Below are 17,849 nucleotides of genomic sequence, written 5' to 3' on the forward strand. Positions count from 1 at the left end.
TGGACCTAAAAAGATTCCTTACTAAACTGAGATTTGTCATTGACGTGTGTCACATCTGTAATTTCTTTCTAGTTGAACAAATTATTTTGCACCAATTCATTTAATTGTGTTATCAAATTCAACAAACCTGCCCTCTTTGATATGCACGTGGGTACAATCGATATAATTGTATTTAATTTCCAGGCTGGTTTTTTTTAAGTCTCTATGATATAATTTTATTTTTTGAATGTGTAAAAGATTTGCATGGTTCAAAGTCAAAATTATAAAAAAGCTGTACCCAGAAGTCTCAATTCCGTCCATGTATCTTCCTCCTTGTTCCCATGTGAAATCATTTCTGGTTTATCTTTCCTGGGTTCCTTTTGCAACACCAGCCATTTATGCATTTTCACAAAAGTTAGTATATACATTTCCTTTGTATGTTGATTTTCAATTAAAAATGTTTCCTGAAAGTCACTTACCAGTTCATAGAGACCTTCCTCATTCTTTTGTCCAGCCACATAGTACTCCATTGTGTGGCTGTACCAGTCCTCATTCAATTTGTGTTATGGATGGACACTGGATTGTTTCCAGGTCTTTGTTATTAAAATAATGGAGTAGTGGGCAACCTTGCACGTATGTTGTATTCGTGGAGGTGTCTTTAATTCCTAGAAGTAGGAGTAAACATGTACTTATTTTTTTATTGTCACATAATAGTTTACGACATTGTAAAATTTCAGTTGTAGATTATTATTTGTTAGACACCGTATAATGTGCCCCTTCACCCCTTGCTCCCACCCCACCCCCATATTCCCCCTGGTAACCACTAAACTGTTCTCTTTATCCGTAAATTTGTTTATCTTCCACAAATGTTTCCCACCGTTGGTTTATATTCTCTGTCTGGCTTATTTCGCTTAACACAATACCCTGAAGCTCCATCCATGTGGTTGTGAATGGGGTGATTTTGTCTTTTCTTGCGGCTGAGTAGTCCCCCAGTGTATATATATATACCACATCTTCTTTATCCTTTCAGCCATTGATGGGCACTTGGGTTGCTTCCATGTCTTGGCTATTGTGAATAATGCTGCAATGAACATAGGGGTGCATAAATCTCTCCGTATTGTTGATTTCAAGTTCTTTAGATAAATACCAGTAGTGGCATAGCTGGGTCATATGATATTTCTATGTTTAATTTTTTTGAGAAATCTCCATACTGTTTTCCATAGTGGCTGCATTCCCATAAGTGTATGAGGGTTCCCTTTTCTCCACAACCTCTCCAACATTTGGTATTTTTTGTCTTAGCGATTGTAGCCATTCTAATGGGCAAAAGGTGATATCTAAGTGTAGTTTTGATTTGCATCTCCATGATGATTAGTGATGTTGAGCATCTTTTCATGTGCCTATTGGCCATCTGTATATCTTCTTTGGGAAAATGTCTGTTCACATCCTCTGCCCACTTTTTGATTGGGTTGTTCTTTTGGTGTTCAGTTGTGTGAGTTCTTTATATTTTATGGAGATTAACCCCTTGTCGGATGTATGATTTGCAAATATTTTCTCCCAGTTGATGGGTTCTTTCGTTTTGATCATGGTTTCCTCTGTCTTCCAGAAGCTCTTTAGTCTGATGAAGACCCAGTTGTTTATTTTTCCTTTGTTTCCCTTGTCTGAGTAGACATGGTATTCAAAAAGATCCTTTTAAGGCTGACGTCAAAGAGTGTACTGCCAATATTTTCTTCTAGATGTTTTATGGTTTCAGGTCTTACCTTCAAGTCTTTGGTCCATTTTGAGTCTATTTTTGTTTATGGAGATCGATAGTGGTCTACTTTCATTTTTTTGTATGTGGCTGTCCAGTTTTCCTAGCACCATTTGTTGAAGACACTTTCCTTTCTCCATTGTATGTTCTTAGCTCCTTTGTCAAAAATTAACTGACTGTAGCTGTGTGGTTTTATTTCTGGGCATTCAATTCTGCTCCATTGATCTGTGTGCCTGTTTTTGTACCAGTACCATGCGTTTTGATTACTATACCTTTGTAGTATATTTTGAAGTCAGGGATTGCGATACCACTTGCTTTGTTCCTTTTTCTCAGGATTGCTTTGGCTATTTGGGGTCTTTTGTTGTCCCATACGAATTTTAAGATTCTTTGTTTTATTTCTGTGAAGAATGTCATTGGGATCCTGATTGGGATTGCATTGGATCTGTAGATTGCTTTAGGTAGTATGGACATTTTAACTATGTTTATTCTTCTAAGCCATGTGCATGGAATAGCTTTCCATTTCTTTATGTCATTGTCAATGTCTTTCAGGAAAGTCTTATAGTTTTCCTTCGATAGGTCTTTTACCTCCTTGGTTAAATTTATTCCTAGATATTTCATTCTTTTTCTTGCGACTGTAATAGGGATGGTATTCTTGAGTTCTCTGTTAGTTCATCAGGCTGTGTTTTTTAATACTGTTTTTGGAATAAGACTGAAAAACAGTAAGAAATGAAACTTCCCTTTTTGTTAATTCAATGGCACTGCCTCTAGGAAAAGGTTCTTAGCAGTTCTGTATGCATCTTTTCCAATATTTCTGAAATTATCTTATATGTATGCATATACCTAATGTAAATTCTCACACCCATTTTATTAAAATGAAATCTAGTATCAGACTGGACACAGTGTTCTTTAGCTCTCTTTTTCCACTTGCCAATAAATTGTGGACATCTTGACAGGCATTTCATACAAACCTGTCACATTCTTTTTAATAATTGCATAAAATTCTTTGCTTTTAACATACCATAGTTTATTTAACTAACTAATATTGATAGATATTTAAGCTTTTTCCACTTTTTAGTTTGATTAGCAAGATTGAACTAAACATTGTTAAATAATTTCTTTCCGTTCATACATTTAATATTCTTGCTCTTATCTCAGTAGGCCAGAGTCCTTAGGATGAGGGTTGTTGGGTCAAATGATATGCACATATTGTATTTTAATAAATTTGACGAGTTGTTTTCAAAATCACCCTGACACTTTGGTCAACAGTATATGAGAGTTTTAGTTTTTCCACACTTACTCCAGCTCCAGATGTCGTCAAACTTTTAAATTTTCTAGCAACATATCCTACACAGCTGCTTCAATTTTCATTTCCTATTTTCACAGATATATTGGCCATTTGCATTTCCTCTTTGTGAATTATGCATTCATATTCTTCAATAATTTTTATAGGGCTATCATTTTATTGCTAATTACTATAAGTCTCCGGTGTATTAGGAGTATTAACACTTAGCTTTTTATATGTGTTGCAAATAGTGTTTCCTGGCTATTCTTTGTCTTTTGTCATTCAGGATTTTCGTTTTTTGATAGTCAAACGGGTTAACTCTTTATGTATGGTTTTTGGACTTCAACTTGCTTAGGTCTATTCCAAGCCACAGATATATAAACATTTTCTGCATATTATGTCTTAATTCCTTCAATGTCAACAGTTTTATTTCTTACAGTGAGAACTGTACATGGTATAAGGATCTAACTTTATTATTTTTCTAAGTGGATAGTCCATCGTCTCAACATTTAATAAACAGTCCACCCTTCAACTACTGAATTGAGATGCATCTTTACCATATTTAAAATTTTCATATTTATCTGGATGTGCTTTTGAACTCTAGATTTTGTTCCAGTGTTTTATTTATCTATCATGGGCCAGTATTTTTTATTGTATTTATGTATTGTATTTATGATTGTACCATATTTTGATTGTAGTAGCTTTGAAGTAAGTTTTAATATCTGGTATGGTGAGCTCCATACTCACTGTTCTGTTTTCTAAATTTTCTCTGATTCTCAAAATTTATTCTCCTTCACAAAACTGAAAACTATTTTATCTAGGTCAAAAAAATAAAAATAAACCTTTAGGGCTCTCTTAATATTACATAAAGTATTTTTATTAATTTGAGAAAGATCAACATCTTTTTGCTATTAGCTTTTCCTATTCAGAATAGAGTATTTCTGTTTATTTATTCAGATCTCGTTTTATGTCTCCCAATGAAATTTTGCATTTTACCTTATATATCTTTTATTTTTCTTACTAAAATTTATTCCTGGGCATGTTATTATTTTTGGAACTCTTGTGAACAGGGCATTTTTTCATTTCTATTTTGAACTGGTTATTAGTCATTACAGTATAGCCTCGGTTTTTGTACGTTCTGTGTCTAGCCATATTACTAATTTCTCTTATTAATTTGTAAGGTTTCTTAGGCATACAGTATCATCTGCCAAGAATAACCCTCCCCATTGATACCTCTTATTTTGCTTTATTGGAGCAAATCGTTGTGAAATAATTAGTTCAAAACAGTTTTCAGTAGTTCATGAACAATGTTGAGTAGTTGGTCGGGCCAGTATGAATTGGGGTTTGGTCACTTGCAATCGAAAAGCTCTTACAGGAGTAAGCTTCCTGGCAAATGTGTTATGTCTAAATCCAGATGAAACACCTGGTGGCTTAACTCGTCTGTGGGTTTGTTGGGCAGGTGCTATGTGTTTTTATCTACTGCTCTGGCCGCTCACAAGGCTCAGTACATTTTGTAACAGAGTCGTATTCTCTCACTTGCTGGCAGCCTGATTTTCCCCTTTGGAGTAAGCAGTGGTTGGGGATGGAGTGCACTCAGTAAATCTACGCTGTGTACACTCTGGTTGTGTAACTCATCCTACTCACAGCCTGAATCAAGTCCAGCAGGGACAGCGTTCTGCAGGGACCTCTGCTCCCCTCGCCTTGCCCACAGTGGGCACCAGGGTTCTCATATAGTTGAAGAAGTCTCACTGAGATTAGGTACACACACACACACACAGACCATAATGATGGATTTATTTAGCATGACTGAAAGCAAGCTAAGGAGAATCAAAGTGTCATTTGGACTGCAGGATGTACAGACTTCTTAATGCATCCCAATTTTTCCAGAAACATTTTTTGGAATAAAAGTAATCACTTTTCATCAGGCATATGCTAAAAGTGAATTTCAGTGTAGCAGAGAACGTTATTTTGTTTGTGTAAATTCAAGATACTGTATCAGGGATGAGGAAACTTTTTTGTAAAGGGCCAGAGAGAAAATATTTTAGACTCTGCAGGCCATAGAAGGTCTCTGTGGTCCCTTTTTTGTTTGCTTGTTTACAGCTCTTTAAAAATATAAAAACCATTCTTACCTCACAGGCCATACAAAAACACACCATCAGATTTTCCTGTCCCTTTTGACATGGGGGAAATTTCTGGGTCCCCAGGGAAAAGTCAGAAGTGACACAACTGAGGGAGAAGAGGAGTCTAGTAGGAAAACTTAAAGTTTAGATGTACTGTAATACTCTACTCACTCTGAGAGAAAGCATAACACCGCCAGGTACTAAATATACTAGTGTGAGGGAATGCTACTGGTACAAGGCTGGATGACTCGGAGGAGGAATAATTCAAATTTAAAGTGTGAGGGAGATAACCTAAGTCCGTCTGATCAGCTGTGGACCCATGGCTTGCATTTCCATTTATTTTTAAGAAAAGTGCTGTGATTGGATGCAAAGCCCACGTTGTTGCTCCTGCAGTTTGGGTTCCGACTCTCCCCCTACACACATCCTTCCATCAGCAACAGCAAATGCAGGGGAGCAGGGGGAGTTCGCAGTGCTCCACACCTAGGCGCCCCCACTGAGGATCTGCACGTGTCCCTCCAGCAGTGCGGCTGAGAGGACAGGTGGTCTCTGTCCTGGCCCATCTGCACCCCGCTTCTCCCTCGGTTGTGTCACTCGGGCTGTTCCCTGGGGGCCCAGAAATCCTGTCCCTGTGTCCAGAGGGATGAGACATTTCCTAGGTCATGTCATTGGACTTTCTCTCCATGGCATGTCCTGGGGGGTCTAGACTAGCTCTTCCCAAAGGTAAAAAGCAAAAGCCTTCTTCTTTCTTCCTGGAAAAGACACTCAATTCCACAGCCTTTATTGGGAAGCTTTCATGCAAGTTACTAAGAGATTCTGAAATGTGATGTCCTACACTGAAGCTTTCCAGACTCGAGTTCAGAATCCCGCTGGGCTAGGTCTGTGCTAGAGACAGGAGGGCTGGGGGAGTTCTGCTCCAGGGGCCAGAACTGGGAAGTGGAAATGCTCACACAATGTGCACAAGTGCACAGAGAAGGGAGCCTGGAACCGTGTCCAGGGAAATCAGAGAGGGCTCCAGAGAGGAAGAGATTCACAGGCGGTGCAGGAGGTCTGGGAAAGCGGGGAGGGCATCCAGCCTCACAGAGTCCAGTGCCAGCCCTGCTTTGTCCTCTTATGACCTCTTGGACATAGGCCAGTGGCCTCTTGAACACCAGGTCTCAGGCCTGCTGGGGCACTCCTCAGCCTAGGACAGAGCTGGGGCCCACACTTGCCTTGGAAGGTGAGAGAGCTCTCCGTCTTTCAGTGTGGGCTCAAGTCAGGTACCTGGGGCTTTGCAGAGGTGTCCTCAGTTGAGCGCCTATTGACTGGGGATTGCTCTCCACAGCCTCAGGCTGTAGAAGCAGATGAAGGTGCCAGAGGCTCCTGGTTGTGGCTGTCGAGAAGTGATGGTGCAGCAGGTGGCTCTAAAGCCTGCTGCTGTCATCCTCAGGCAGGTGTTAATAAGACAGCTGGCGGAGGCGAGCCTCGCTCTCCCTGGCCACCTTCACCTGCGTGGCATTGTTTGTCTCCCCTGCCAGAGGTGCGCTCCTGCGGGTCAGGGGTGAGTATCTGAATGTCTGTCCTTTTTTTTTTTTTTTTTTTTTTTTAATAAAAATAGACTTTATTCTTTACAGCTGTTTTAGATTCACAGCAAAATTGGGTGGGACGTACAAAGACATCCCATGGACCCTCTCGATCCTTTTTGGTCTGTAGTGGCCAGTCCAGCACTCAGGACCCAGCAGATGCTCAACAGGTGTTTGGTGAATGAGTGACACTTCAGCCAACTGATGGGAAAATGAAATATTGCTCTTTCTAGAAACTGGGGAGACTACAACTTTAGGCCTATTAAAGTCAGGCATGGCTTTCTGATCTGAGCAAGATCAGGCTGTGGTTGTATTGATGGCAAGGAGTTGCAAGTCAGCTTCTCCCCTTTGCTCCCTATCAGTGACGGTGCCAGCACCACCCAGGCCCCACCTGAGCCTCACCCTCCACCCGAGCGTGGGACCCTGCCACCTGCTGAACCAGAGAGTTCAATGTGGTTCATGGGTCACCCAAAGCTGTTTAGAGATAAAGCTGCATGTGGTTTATATTCACCTACTACAGAGAGACATCTATAAAATATATTGGACCATATATAGTTTATACTTGTTTGGTTATATATATCTGTAAATATATATAAAATATGTGGTCTTATGTATCTATTAAAGAATATATATATATATATAAAATTTTTATGGATGTGAAATGTTACATATATTTATAAATATCAGTAAGCATGATTCTCAAAGAGGAATTCTGATCTCAAAGAGGGCTCTTTAACAAAGAGCCTAGATACAGCGTAACTTCAAATGTAACCTTTCATCAAAAGACCTATGGACATGGTCTTTCTTTCTTTCCTTGTTTCAGATGGCAGCTTAGCTCTTAGGAAAGGCACACACACAGTGTGTGGTACCTTGCTTGAGAACAGAAATAATAGTCTGAATCTCATGTCTGATGAGAAGGAAACATCACCCACTGATAGAGTGTTTGTGTTTGGGTGTGTATGCGTTCATGTGTGGGTGCCATGTCCCAGGCCCCACGTAGGCCATTTTCCTGAGAGTATCCTTAAACAAAATCTCCTTGGGTCTGTGCAGAGGAATTCCATTCAGGGATGTAAGTAAATACTTAAGAACTGCAAATCATCATTTGGGAGAACGTTAAAATAGTTTTAATGGGGAAAAAAAGGAAATTCCTTCCAGTCTTTTTCAATTTTTGGTGAGATCCAGCAGAATTGATTACTGGGTCACCTGGAAGGAATTGAGGTTCAGTCTATGAGGTTGAGGGCAGTTATTCCAGTTCTGGAGAACGGGAGGCTGGATGAGTTGACACAGCAATAAATGATCCAGACTTCCTCATTTCTCTCAGATTCTGGCTCCATTCCAAAATTCAAATTCAAATTTATCTGTTAATGGAAAAACCCAATGCCTCCCACCAAGGTTATTTATTTCAACTTTTTATTATCAAAGTTTTCAAACACGCACAGAAGGAGAGACTGTGGGGTAATGAACACCCATATATCTACCTCCAAGTTAAGTAATTTTCAATATTTTTCTGTACTTATTCATTTATCCCCTTTTCTTCTTTGTAAAAAATTTTTTTTACTGTCATTTTTTAAAGAAACTTCTTGACATGTCATTCCATTCCTAAATACCTCACCAGGTATAAAAAATAAGGAAATTGTTACCTAACCACAATATCATTATCACACCTTAGAAAATCGATAATTCTTTAATGTTATCTAATTTCTGGTCTATAATTAAACTTCCCCCATTGTCTCAAAAAATGTCTTTTACATAGAAGTCACTGAAATAGAATTGAGAATCTAGAAATTAAACCATACATCTATGGCCAATTGACTTTTGACAAAGGTGTCAAAATCGTTCAATGGGAAAAGAATTGTCTCTTCAACAAATGGTGCTGAGACAATTGGATATCTACATGCGAATGAATGAAGTTGGACCTTACCTCACACGAGGTATAAAAGTTAACTTACAGTTGATCAGAGATCTAAATATAAAAGCTATAACTGTAAAACTCTTAGAAGAAAACATTGGAGTACATCTTCATGACCTTGAATTTGGCAGTGGTTTCTTTGATATAACACAAAAAGTACAAGAAACAAACAAAATAGATAAATTGGACTTCATCAAAATGAAAGACTTTTGTGCACCAAAGACCCTAGCAAGAGAGTGAAAAGATAACCCACACAATGGGAGAAAACATTTGCAAATCATATATCTGGTAAGATTCTAGTATCCAAAATAGCTAAAGATCTCAAACGACCCAGTTAAAAAATGGGCAAAGGCCTTGAATAGACATTTCTCCAAAGAAGATGTAGAAATGGCCAACAAGCACATGAAAAGATGCTCAACATCATTAGTTACTAGGGAAGTGCAAATCAATACCACAATGAGATACTGCTTCACACCCAATCTGATGGCTATACCAAAAAAAAGAAAAAAAAAAGAGGAAAATAACAGGTGTTGGCAAGAATGTGGAGAAAGTGGAACTCTCATGCATTGCTGTTGGGAATGTAAAATGGTACAGCCATTGTGGGAAGCAGTGTGACAGTTCCTCCATAAGTTAAGCATGGAATTACCACGTGACCCAGCAATTCCACTCCTGGGTATATACACAAAGCATTGAAAACATGTACTTAACAAAAACTTGTACAAGAATGTTCATAGCAGCTCTATTGTCAACAGCCAAAAGGTGGAAACAACCCAAATGTCCATCAACTGGTGAATGGATAAACAAAATGTGGCTTATTAATGCAATGAAATATTATTCAACCGTAAAAATGAATGAAGTACTGATACCTGCTCAACGTGAGTGAACTTTGAAAATATAATGCTAAGTGAAGGAATCCAAACACAGAAGGCCACATGTTGTATGCTTCCATGTGAAATGTCCAGAATAGGCAAATCCATAGAGACAGAAAGCACGTTAGTGGTTGCCAAAGGCTGGTTGGGAGGGGGAATGGGGAGTAACTGCTTAATGGGGAAGGTATTTCCTTTTGGGGTGATGAAATGTTCTGGAACTAGATAGTGGTAAAGGTTGTACAACATTGTGACTGTACTGAATTGTACACTTTAAAATGGTTAAGATGGTCAATTTTATATCATGTGTATTTTACTACAATTTTTAAAAAAGAAAGAAAAATAGGGGCTGGGCCCAGTGGCGCACTGGTTAAGTTTGCATATTCCGCTTTGGTGGCCCAGGGTTCGCCGGTTCGGATCCTGGGGGCGGACCTGGCACCACCTGTCAAGCCATGCTGTGGCAGTCATCCCACATATAAAGTAGAGGAAGATGGCCACGGATGTGAGCTCAGGGCCAGTCTTCCTCAGCAAAAAGAGGAGTATTGGCAGCAGATGTTAGCTCAGGGCTAATCTTCCTCCACAAAAAAAAAAAAAAGGAGAGAGAGAAAAATATCTTTCAACCCTTGATTTGTTTGAATCAGGAGCCATGTTTCCCCTGTTGCATCATTTCTTCTAACACTCAATCTATAACCGTTCCCTCCCTTTTAGAAAGTGCTGTGACCTGTTGTAGTAACTGGGTCAATGTCCCGTAGGATGTTTCACGTTCTAGTTTGTCTGATTGCTCTCTCGTGGCTCTCTTAGCTTGTTTGTGTAGACTAGAAGTTAGTGTAGGTTTATTGATCCAGGCTCTACTTTTTTGGCAAGCACACTTCATCGATAGTGCCGTGTGCTTGATGTTGCATCACTTCAGAAGGCACCCCCACATCTGGCTGTTCCACTTTTAGTGATTCTGACATTGATCTGAGGGCAGAGTCACAATGTCACGTGTCTGCCTTGGCTACCCTCAGGACCTCATGGGTTAGGTTGGACAAGTTTTAGCCTATGATCTTTTGGTATGGATTTGGGGAACCAAGACGTTGTTGATGCAGTTGACAAAGCTGTGTCATCTAGCCTCTACCAGCCTCTCCAGCTGCATCCCTTTTACTCTTCATGTTCTGGCCACACTGCCTACTTCCAGTCACTCACACCACCATGTCCCTCCCTGCCTTGGGGCCCTCATACCTGCGGTTCCTCTCTCTGGAATCCTCTTTCTCCCATTCACAGTTGAACTAAATTCACTTATCCTTTTGAGTTTGGTTGCAATGACTCTTCCTTTGGGAGACTTTCCATGATGCCCAGGTAAAGTCACACACTCCAGTTATGAGTTCTCATGGGACTTGGTATCACTTTTTTTTTTTTTTTAAGAACTTATCACCATGACAATTATGAATTCTTTGACAACTCAGTATAGTGTCTGTTCCACCTTGGTGTGCTGTAAGCTCCATGAGGGCAGAAATCACATTTGGCTTTTCTGTTGCCCAATCCCCAGCATCCAGCCTGGTGCTGAGAGCACATTTGCTAGATGAATGAAAACACAGCTGGAGTAGAGGGGTGTGCCGTAGGCTCTTGGCTTCACAAGCTTGTTTTAAGAGGCAGGCCTTAGCCTCTGGATTCTCCCACTCCTATTAGGAGGACAAAGAGACTTGTGAGACAGGATAGGTGGAAATGCTTGCCTATGTCCTATATTTCACTCAAACTGCTTTTCGAAAATTCAGATCTACTCTCCAAGCCTTCTCAGTGTCAAAGAGGGGAGCAGAGGAGACTGGTCACTGTAAGGGGTCACATGACAGGCAAGAAATCACTAGTGACTGAGAGGACTTTTAGGAATCAGAGGGCCTACTATTTGGTTTTAAGTAGTTTTTTCTGTGCCTCGTTGATATAGCGTCTACCTTAGGGACCCTTGACCTTCATAGAAGTTTTGCTACATGAAACAGCCTGGCATTTAGCGTTGCTACGGGGGCCTGCCTTTGGGCCTCCTGGGAATAAGAACAGACCAAACCATGTGGTTTTTGCAGGCTTCTTGTTTAGCAACGAGAAGACCAGAGCAAGGCTCTGCTGGGAAGGGCCCAGGCCAAGGTCCTCAGCAGAATGGGTTCTGGGATGAGGAATCTGAGGTTTATAGCACAACTTGCTTCTCCTCCTCCAACACACCTGCTTATAACTTTGTCCCTCCAGATGTACTGTTCTTGGATAGAAACTGCTTAGCTCCTGCCTGCCCTGGAGGGGTGGACCTGCCTGTGCTCCCTTTGTGATTGTCTTGGGGTCTTACTGCTGTCTACTTGGACCCAAATCAGGATGCTGCTGTCCTCCTGCCTCTGATCATTGTGAGCGGGAAACCCTGCTGGCGCCCTCGCCCCTGGGAGGCTGCACTGAATTTGCATCTTGGCTGCATTCTTGGCACCAGCTGTGTGTTTGGGATGTTTCCTTTCATCCCGTTCCTCAAGCTTCTTCTTATTTCCCAGGTCTCAACATGGCTCCTGAGACAATAGGCAGGGGTTAGGACAGGACCTTGCGTGCCAGTTCAGCTGTGCGTGACTAGCTCTGGGCGAGTCTGTTCTAGCCATGCTGGGAACCACCTCTTACTTGGACAACATGGTTTCCACATCCATCATCTTCTTTGACCTCCCTCAGCAATGTATAAATCAGGCAGAACAAGCATGACCCTCTCTCCCTGGGTCTCAGGTGAGAAACCTGAAAATCAGGAGATGGCTCACGCCCACGGCTGTTGGAGAACAGGGCTGGAAGCCAACTCCAGGCTTTCTGACTTCTACCCCAGGGCTCTCGTTGCATGCTGGTTAGACTTATACCGCTCAAATCTTAATTTCCTAAGGGCAAGTGGCAGATTACATGCTCTTAGCGTGATCAGCTTCTTCTCAAAAAAGAGCACATTTCTTTAAATGTTGAATTTCATGTGTGCATCCTCGCAACTTGAAAAGAAAAATGAAAATGAAATGTGGGAATAAAAAAGATATGCAAATCAAAAGCTAGTTCATTCATTCAGCAAACATCTATTGAGAGCCTACCCTATGCCAGGCGTTGTTCTAGATACTGAGCATACAGCAGAGAACAAAACAAATATTGTCCCTGCCCTCAAGATTGCTCCCATTCTAGTTGGGGGAGAAACATAATAATAAACAATAAGTTAAATGATGGCGAATGTGATGCAGCAAAATAAAGAGGGTAAGGGGCTTCAGAGTTTTTAATGGGCTGGGCTATTTAATAATGGGTTCATCAGAGAAGGTCTCTTTCAGATGACGCTGACTGAACCTGGACCGAAAGAAGGGAGGAGGCAAGCCATGTAGACGTGGGGAGGAGTTGGCATCTTGGTTTTTATCATTATCTGGAGCAGAGGTTGGCAAACCACAGCCTATGGGCCACATTTAATCTGATGCCTCTTCTTATAAATAAAATTATTAGAACACAGCCGTGCCCGTTGTTTAGTGTTGTCTGTGGTCGTTCTCCCAGTGCAATGGCAGCGTTGAATCTTTGCCCAAGAGATTGAATGGCGCACGAAATCTAAAGTATATACTATTTAGGCTTTTATAGAAAAAATTTGTCAACCCCTGATCTAGAACAGCGATTCTCAAAGTGTGCTCTGGAAACCCTCAAGATCCCTGAGACCCTTTTAAAGGGTCCATGAGGTCAACTATTTCATAATAGTACTAAGACATTATTTGCTTTTTCCACTCTAATCTTCTCATGTTGGTACAGTAGAATTTTCCCAAAGGCTACACATAACATGTGATAGTGCAACTGATCAAATGCAGAAACAAATAGGAGAGTCCCACTGTCATCTATGAAGCCAGGCATTAAAGGGACTTGCAAAAAATGTAAAACAATGTCACTCGTCTGACTAATTTTTTTTGTTTTGGGAAATATAGTTATTTTTCATAAAAGATTTTATGTATGTTAACTTATAATGGATTTATTCTTGTTATCTTAAATAAATTAATGAGGAAGTATTTTAAAAATGTGTCAGTTTTAATTTCTAAAACAGTTCATTTGGGTGGACATAACTCACATAAACAAAAGTTTTGGGGGTCCTCATTCATTATTAAGATTGTAAAGGAGTCTGGCGTTGAGAAGTTTCAGAACAGCTGATCAGGAAGTAGCCAATTCTATTTTTCCTTTGGAAGCTGCAGAAGTTACCAAAAAATGTTCTTTCCATGGACAGCAAGCCTCAGTTTCCTACCCGGAGAAGGATGGTCAGACCTACACTCTGGGGTGTGTATTGCATGAGATGATGGTTGAGTGTTAAGCGTTGAATTGTGTTACCCAGAGATGTATTGAAGTCCTAACACCCAGTACCTGAGAAAGTGACCTGTTTTGAGAATACAGTCCTTAGTTAAGATGAGATCGTTGTGGTGGGGAGGGGCTCTAATCCGGTATGACTGGTGTCCTTTAAAAAGGGGAAATTTGGGCACAGACACACACAGAGCGAAGGGGGACATGATGACAGAGAGGGAGTGATGCTTCTAATGCCAAGTAAAGCCAAAGGCTGCCCGCGAACCAAGCGGAGCTAGGAGAGGGGCTGGGGCTGCTTCTCCCTCGGAGCCCTCAGGAGGAATCTTCCCTGCCCGTGCCTGGATCTCAGATGTCCAGCCTCCAGGACTGTGCGATACATTTCTGTTGTTCAGGCCAACCGGTGTGCGGTTCTTTGTTACAGGGACCCTGGGAAACTAAGATGAAGGGAGATTGTTTTGTACCAGAAAGTGCTCTGCAGGTGTCAGGGGTCTGGTGCTAGGGCCATCTTTTTCTTTCAGCTGCTGGGTGTTTAAGTCACTACTCTCAGATGTCCTGTCACGTGATGCTTTCCTATCATTTTGTATTTCTAAGTATTCTTCCCCTTAAATTTTTGCGCCTCCTCTGCTAGCCCTTTCCTTCCTCCTGTACATCTTGCCTTCACAACCCAGGGCTGGATCTTTGCCTTGTCGAGACTTTTTAGTAGCTACTTGTGGACCCCCAGAGTGCCCCTCAGTGCACAGCATGTACACTTGGCTGCCTGATCAGAGCTAAGGGGAGCCCCTCAGAGGGACATGTCCTTAGACTGCCGAGGAGTAACTCGGCTAATTCTCACAGGCCCAAAGGGTATATAACAGATGGGGCAATTCAGACCCAGAGCGGTGGGGTCGCTCAGCTCAGAAATTGCAGGCTGACTCCAGAATTCATGCTCTTAACCCAGGTCAAAGTGAGAATTGTGATCTAGAGCACGTCTCCATTAGGATTAGATTCTGTGTTGTGATATGACAGAGAACCCCCTATAGTAGTGATCTATCCAATATAAGGGGGGTGGGAAGTGGTATCAGACTTCCGTGTACCTACTCGGGTTCCTGGAACCCACTTTCTCCGGCATTGCTGTGGGAACCAGGTAACCAGGATGTGGAGTAGGCAGCTCCATGGTGCTGTCTGGAATCATGAATTGGGCATCTGTTAACAATTCCTGTCTACTCTGAGAAAAGTAGACAAGGAAGTGGAGAAGTGTTAAGAGCTATTCACCTATGGATGTCCTCATTGATGCTGCAGAATCCAGGGGTCTCCGGACAGAGAGCTGGGCAGGCGAACAAGGGCTTCTCCACATTGTCCTCAAACTGCGACTGACTCTGGAGAAGGAGAGGCAGACTGATGGAGATGAGGAGAAAATTACACCCAGAACATCAGGCGAAAGCTGATATGGTGTCTGGTTGGTTCCAGTTAGCTGTGTGCTTAGAAGTGGTTAAACATTAATTTAGGTTCTTTCCTATCAAAGGGCAAAATTCAGAGCCAGGAGAGATAGGCAGGTGTGTGGAGACCTCAATCTGTTTCTTAGGACACTAGGCAGGAGCCCACTGATTCAGGGAGTGTAAGTAGTCGTTCGTGTTGCTACCTGCACGCCCTCCAGCATGGCCTGCCTTCTCCGTGCATTTTGGAGAGTTTCAGCAGGGGTTTTCTTCTTAGCATTGTGGGGCATGACTGTAGGTGACAAGCTGCTGGTGGTCCCTCAGGACGGAAGCCACTGGCTCAGTATGAAGGACATCATTGAGCCTCTCAGTGAGAAGGGGCATGACATCGTGGTGCTGGTGCCAGAAGTCAATTTGCTTCTGAAAGAATCTGAATACTACATAAGAAGAATCTATCCAGTGCCCTATGAAGAGGAAGAGCTGATGAGCCGTTTCCGCTCTTTTGGAAAGAATCAATTCGCTGAGAGATGGCTCCTGGATGCTGCTCAGACTGAGTACAGGAATACCATGATCGTTATCCACATGTACTTCACCAACTGCCAGAGCCTCCTGAACCACTCTGAGACCCTGAGTTTCCTCAGGGAGAGCAAGTTCGATGCCCTTTTCACGGACCCGGCCTTACCCTGTGGGGTGATCCTGGCTGACTACCTGGGCCTGCCCTCCGTGTACCTCTTCAGGGGCTTCCCATGTTCCCTGGAGTATGCGTTCACCAGAAGCCCAAACCCGGTGTCCTACACTCCCAGGTGCTACACCCAGTTCTCAGACAGGATGATTTTCCCCCAACGTGTGGCCAACTTCCTCGTTAGTTACTTGGAGGACTACCTATTTTACTGTCTGTATTCAAAGTATGAAGACCTTGCATGGAATCTTCTCAAGAAAGATGTGCACTTACCTGCCTTATATCAGAAGGGCTCCATTTGGCTGTTAAGATATGACTTTGTGTTTGAGTATCCAAAACCAGTGATGCCCAACATGGTCTTCATTGGCGGGGTCAACTGCAGGAAGGAGGGCATCCTGCCTCAGGTGGGTGGTTTATTTCTTTTCGATTGCCCCTGTTCTTTGTGGGAAGCCATTGTTCTTACACGCTCTGTCTCGCTGTCGTTTGGCTCCTTGAGCCTACTTTCGCCTTGGATGTCTGTCTGAAGAACCACTTCAGAAATGGGATATCAGACTTGGAGCAAGGGCTGTGTAGGAGATCTGAAGCAGAGTTTTTTGTTGTTGTTGTTGGGAAGATTGGACCTGACCTAACATCTGTTGCCAATCTTCCTTTTTGTTGTTATGTATTATCTATTTTTTGTATGTGGGACACCGCCACAGCATGGCTTGATGATCTATGTGTAGGTCTGTGCCCAGAATCCGAACCCACCAACCTCAGCAAACTATAGCTGGTGGACCTAGTCTGCCCAGAGGCCTCTTGTTATATGGCCCAGAGCTTAGAATGGTGTTTACATGTTTAACGGGATGTGAAAAACAACAACAACCAAGAGAAGGTGACAGAGATGTGTATGGCCTTCCGAGCCTACATATTTCTTATCTGACTCTTTACTGAAAAGATGTGTTGACCTCTGACTAAGGCAGGTGTTTCTAGATGCCCTCCTGACACATGGGCAAGAAGGCCCCGAGCTACTTTCGAATTTAGAAACTTGTGAGCTTTGGGTGTTTTTGTTTTAACATTTCCACTGTTGAAAGGCTTCAGACCACTGTGTCTCTCACACCAGAATCCTCCTTTTCAATGCATTTTTCTACAGAAAGAAGCCTCAGTAGGTCCCAAAGACCCTTCCCACCCTCCTTGAACACCTGCCCATTTCTTGTTGACACTTTGGACAGTTAGAGTCATTCTGAAGAGTGGTGGGGACTGGGGGATGAGCATAAGTGGGCTGGTTCCAGGGAGCACGGGGCAGGAATAGAAAACATGTGTGTCACGAAAACTTAACCAAGAAGTTAATAAGTGAAAGAGTAATAAGAAACATTGGCATCAGAAGGAAAAACTTTATGTTTGGTATCTTGGGCCAACCATTATGTTTTTGCAAAAAGTTTGTATTTAGTCCTGTTGAGAAACCAGATGGCAGTGAATGAACTTTTGGATACTGTGAACCCTTCTCTGTTCTTGACTGACATTTGTATCTCAGTTGTCATCCCAATGTGACATCACAGGGAAAATTCTGTACAATATGTAATTATCCCCTTGTATTTGTGATTATAAAGTGATCAAAATCAAGTTTTTCTTCCTCAGATAATAATATTGTTTCACCACTATGAAAAAAATGTGGTCTTTGGAGTGATGGAAATGTTCTGGAATCATATGTATGTGGCGGTTGCACAGCATTGTGAATGTCCTAAATGCCGCTGACTTGTTCACATTAAAATGGTTAATTTCATTACATGAGCTCATCTCGATAACTTATTTCACAAAAGAAGATGCATCATAGATCAGAAAAAATAAAAGTCTGATTTATAGCTAAAAATCAAACTGCATTCCTTAGTAGGCAATTAACATATTCAGGCAATACATAAAGTAAACACAACACAAATGGACAATAAAAGTTTAAAAACACATTTAACTTCAGAAATAATCCACCCATTCAAATGAAACAACGAAATTCGATTTCGCGAATCAAATCAGCAAGCATG

The 17,849-nt window shown here is 41.8% G+C and overlaps 1 protein-coding gene across 1 annotated transcript in view; it reads left to right on the forward strand.

The window, feature by feature from the left end:
• Positions 1 to 15,259: 15,259 nt before the first annotated feature.
• The window catches only part of LOC103567365 (UDP-glucuronosyltransferase 1-6), an 88,586-nt gene continuing 85,996 nt past the window's right edge, over positions 15,260 to 17,849 (forward strand). The window contains exon 1 of the mRNA XM_070618626.1: positions 15,260 to 16,241. Within this exon, the coding sequence (XP_070474727.1) occupies positions 15,381 to 16,241 (861 nt within the window). The 5' untranslated portion in view covers positions 15,260 to 15,380. The remainder of the gene's footprint in view (positions 16,242 to 17,849) is intronic.

Source organism: Equus przewalskii, chromosome 5 (genome assembly GCF_037783145.1).
Source record: "Equus przewalskii isolate Varuska chromosome 5, EquPr2, whole genome shotgun sequence".
Classification (NCBI taxonomy): domain Eukaryota; kingdom Metazoa; phylum Chordata; class Mammalia; order Perissodactyla; family Equidae; genus Equus; species Equus przewalskii.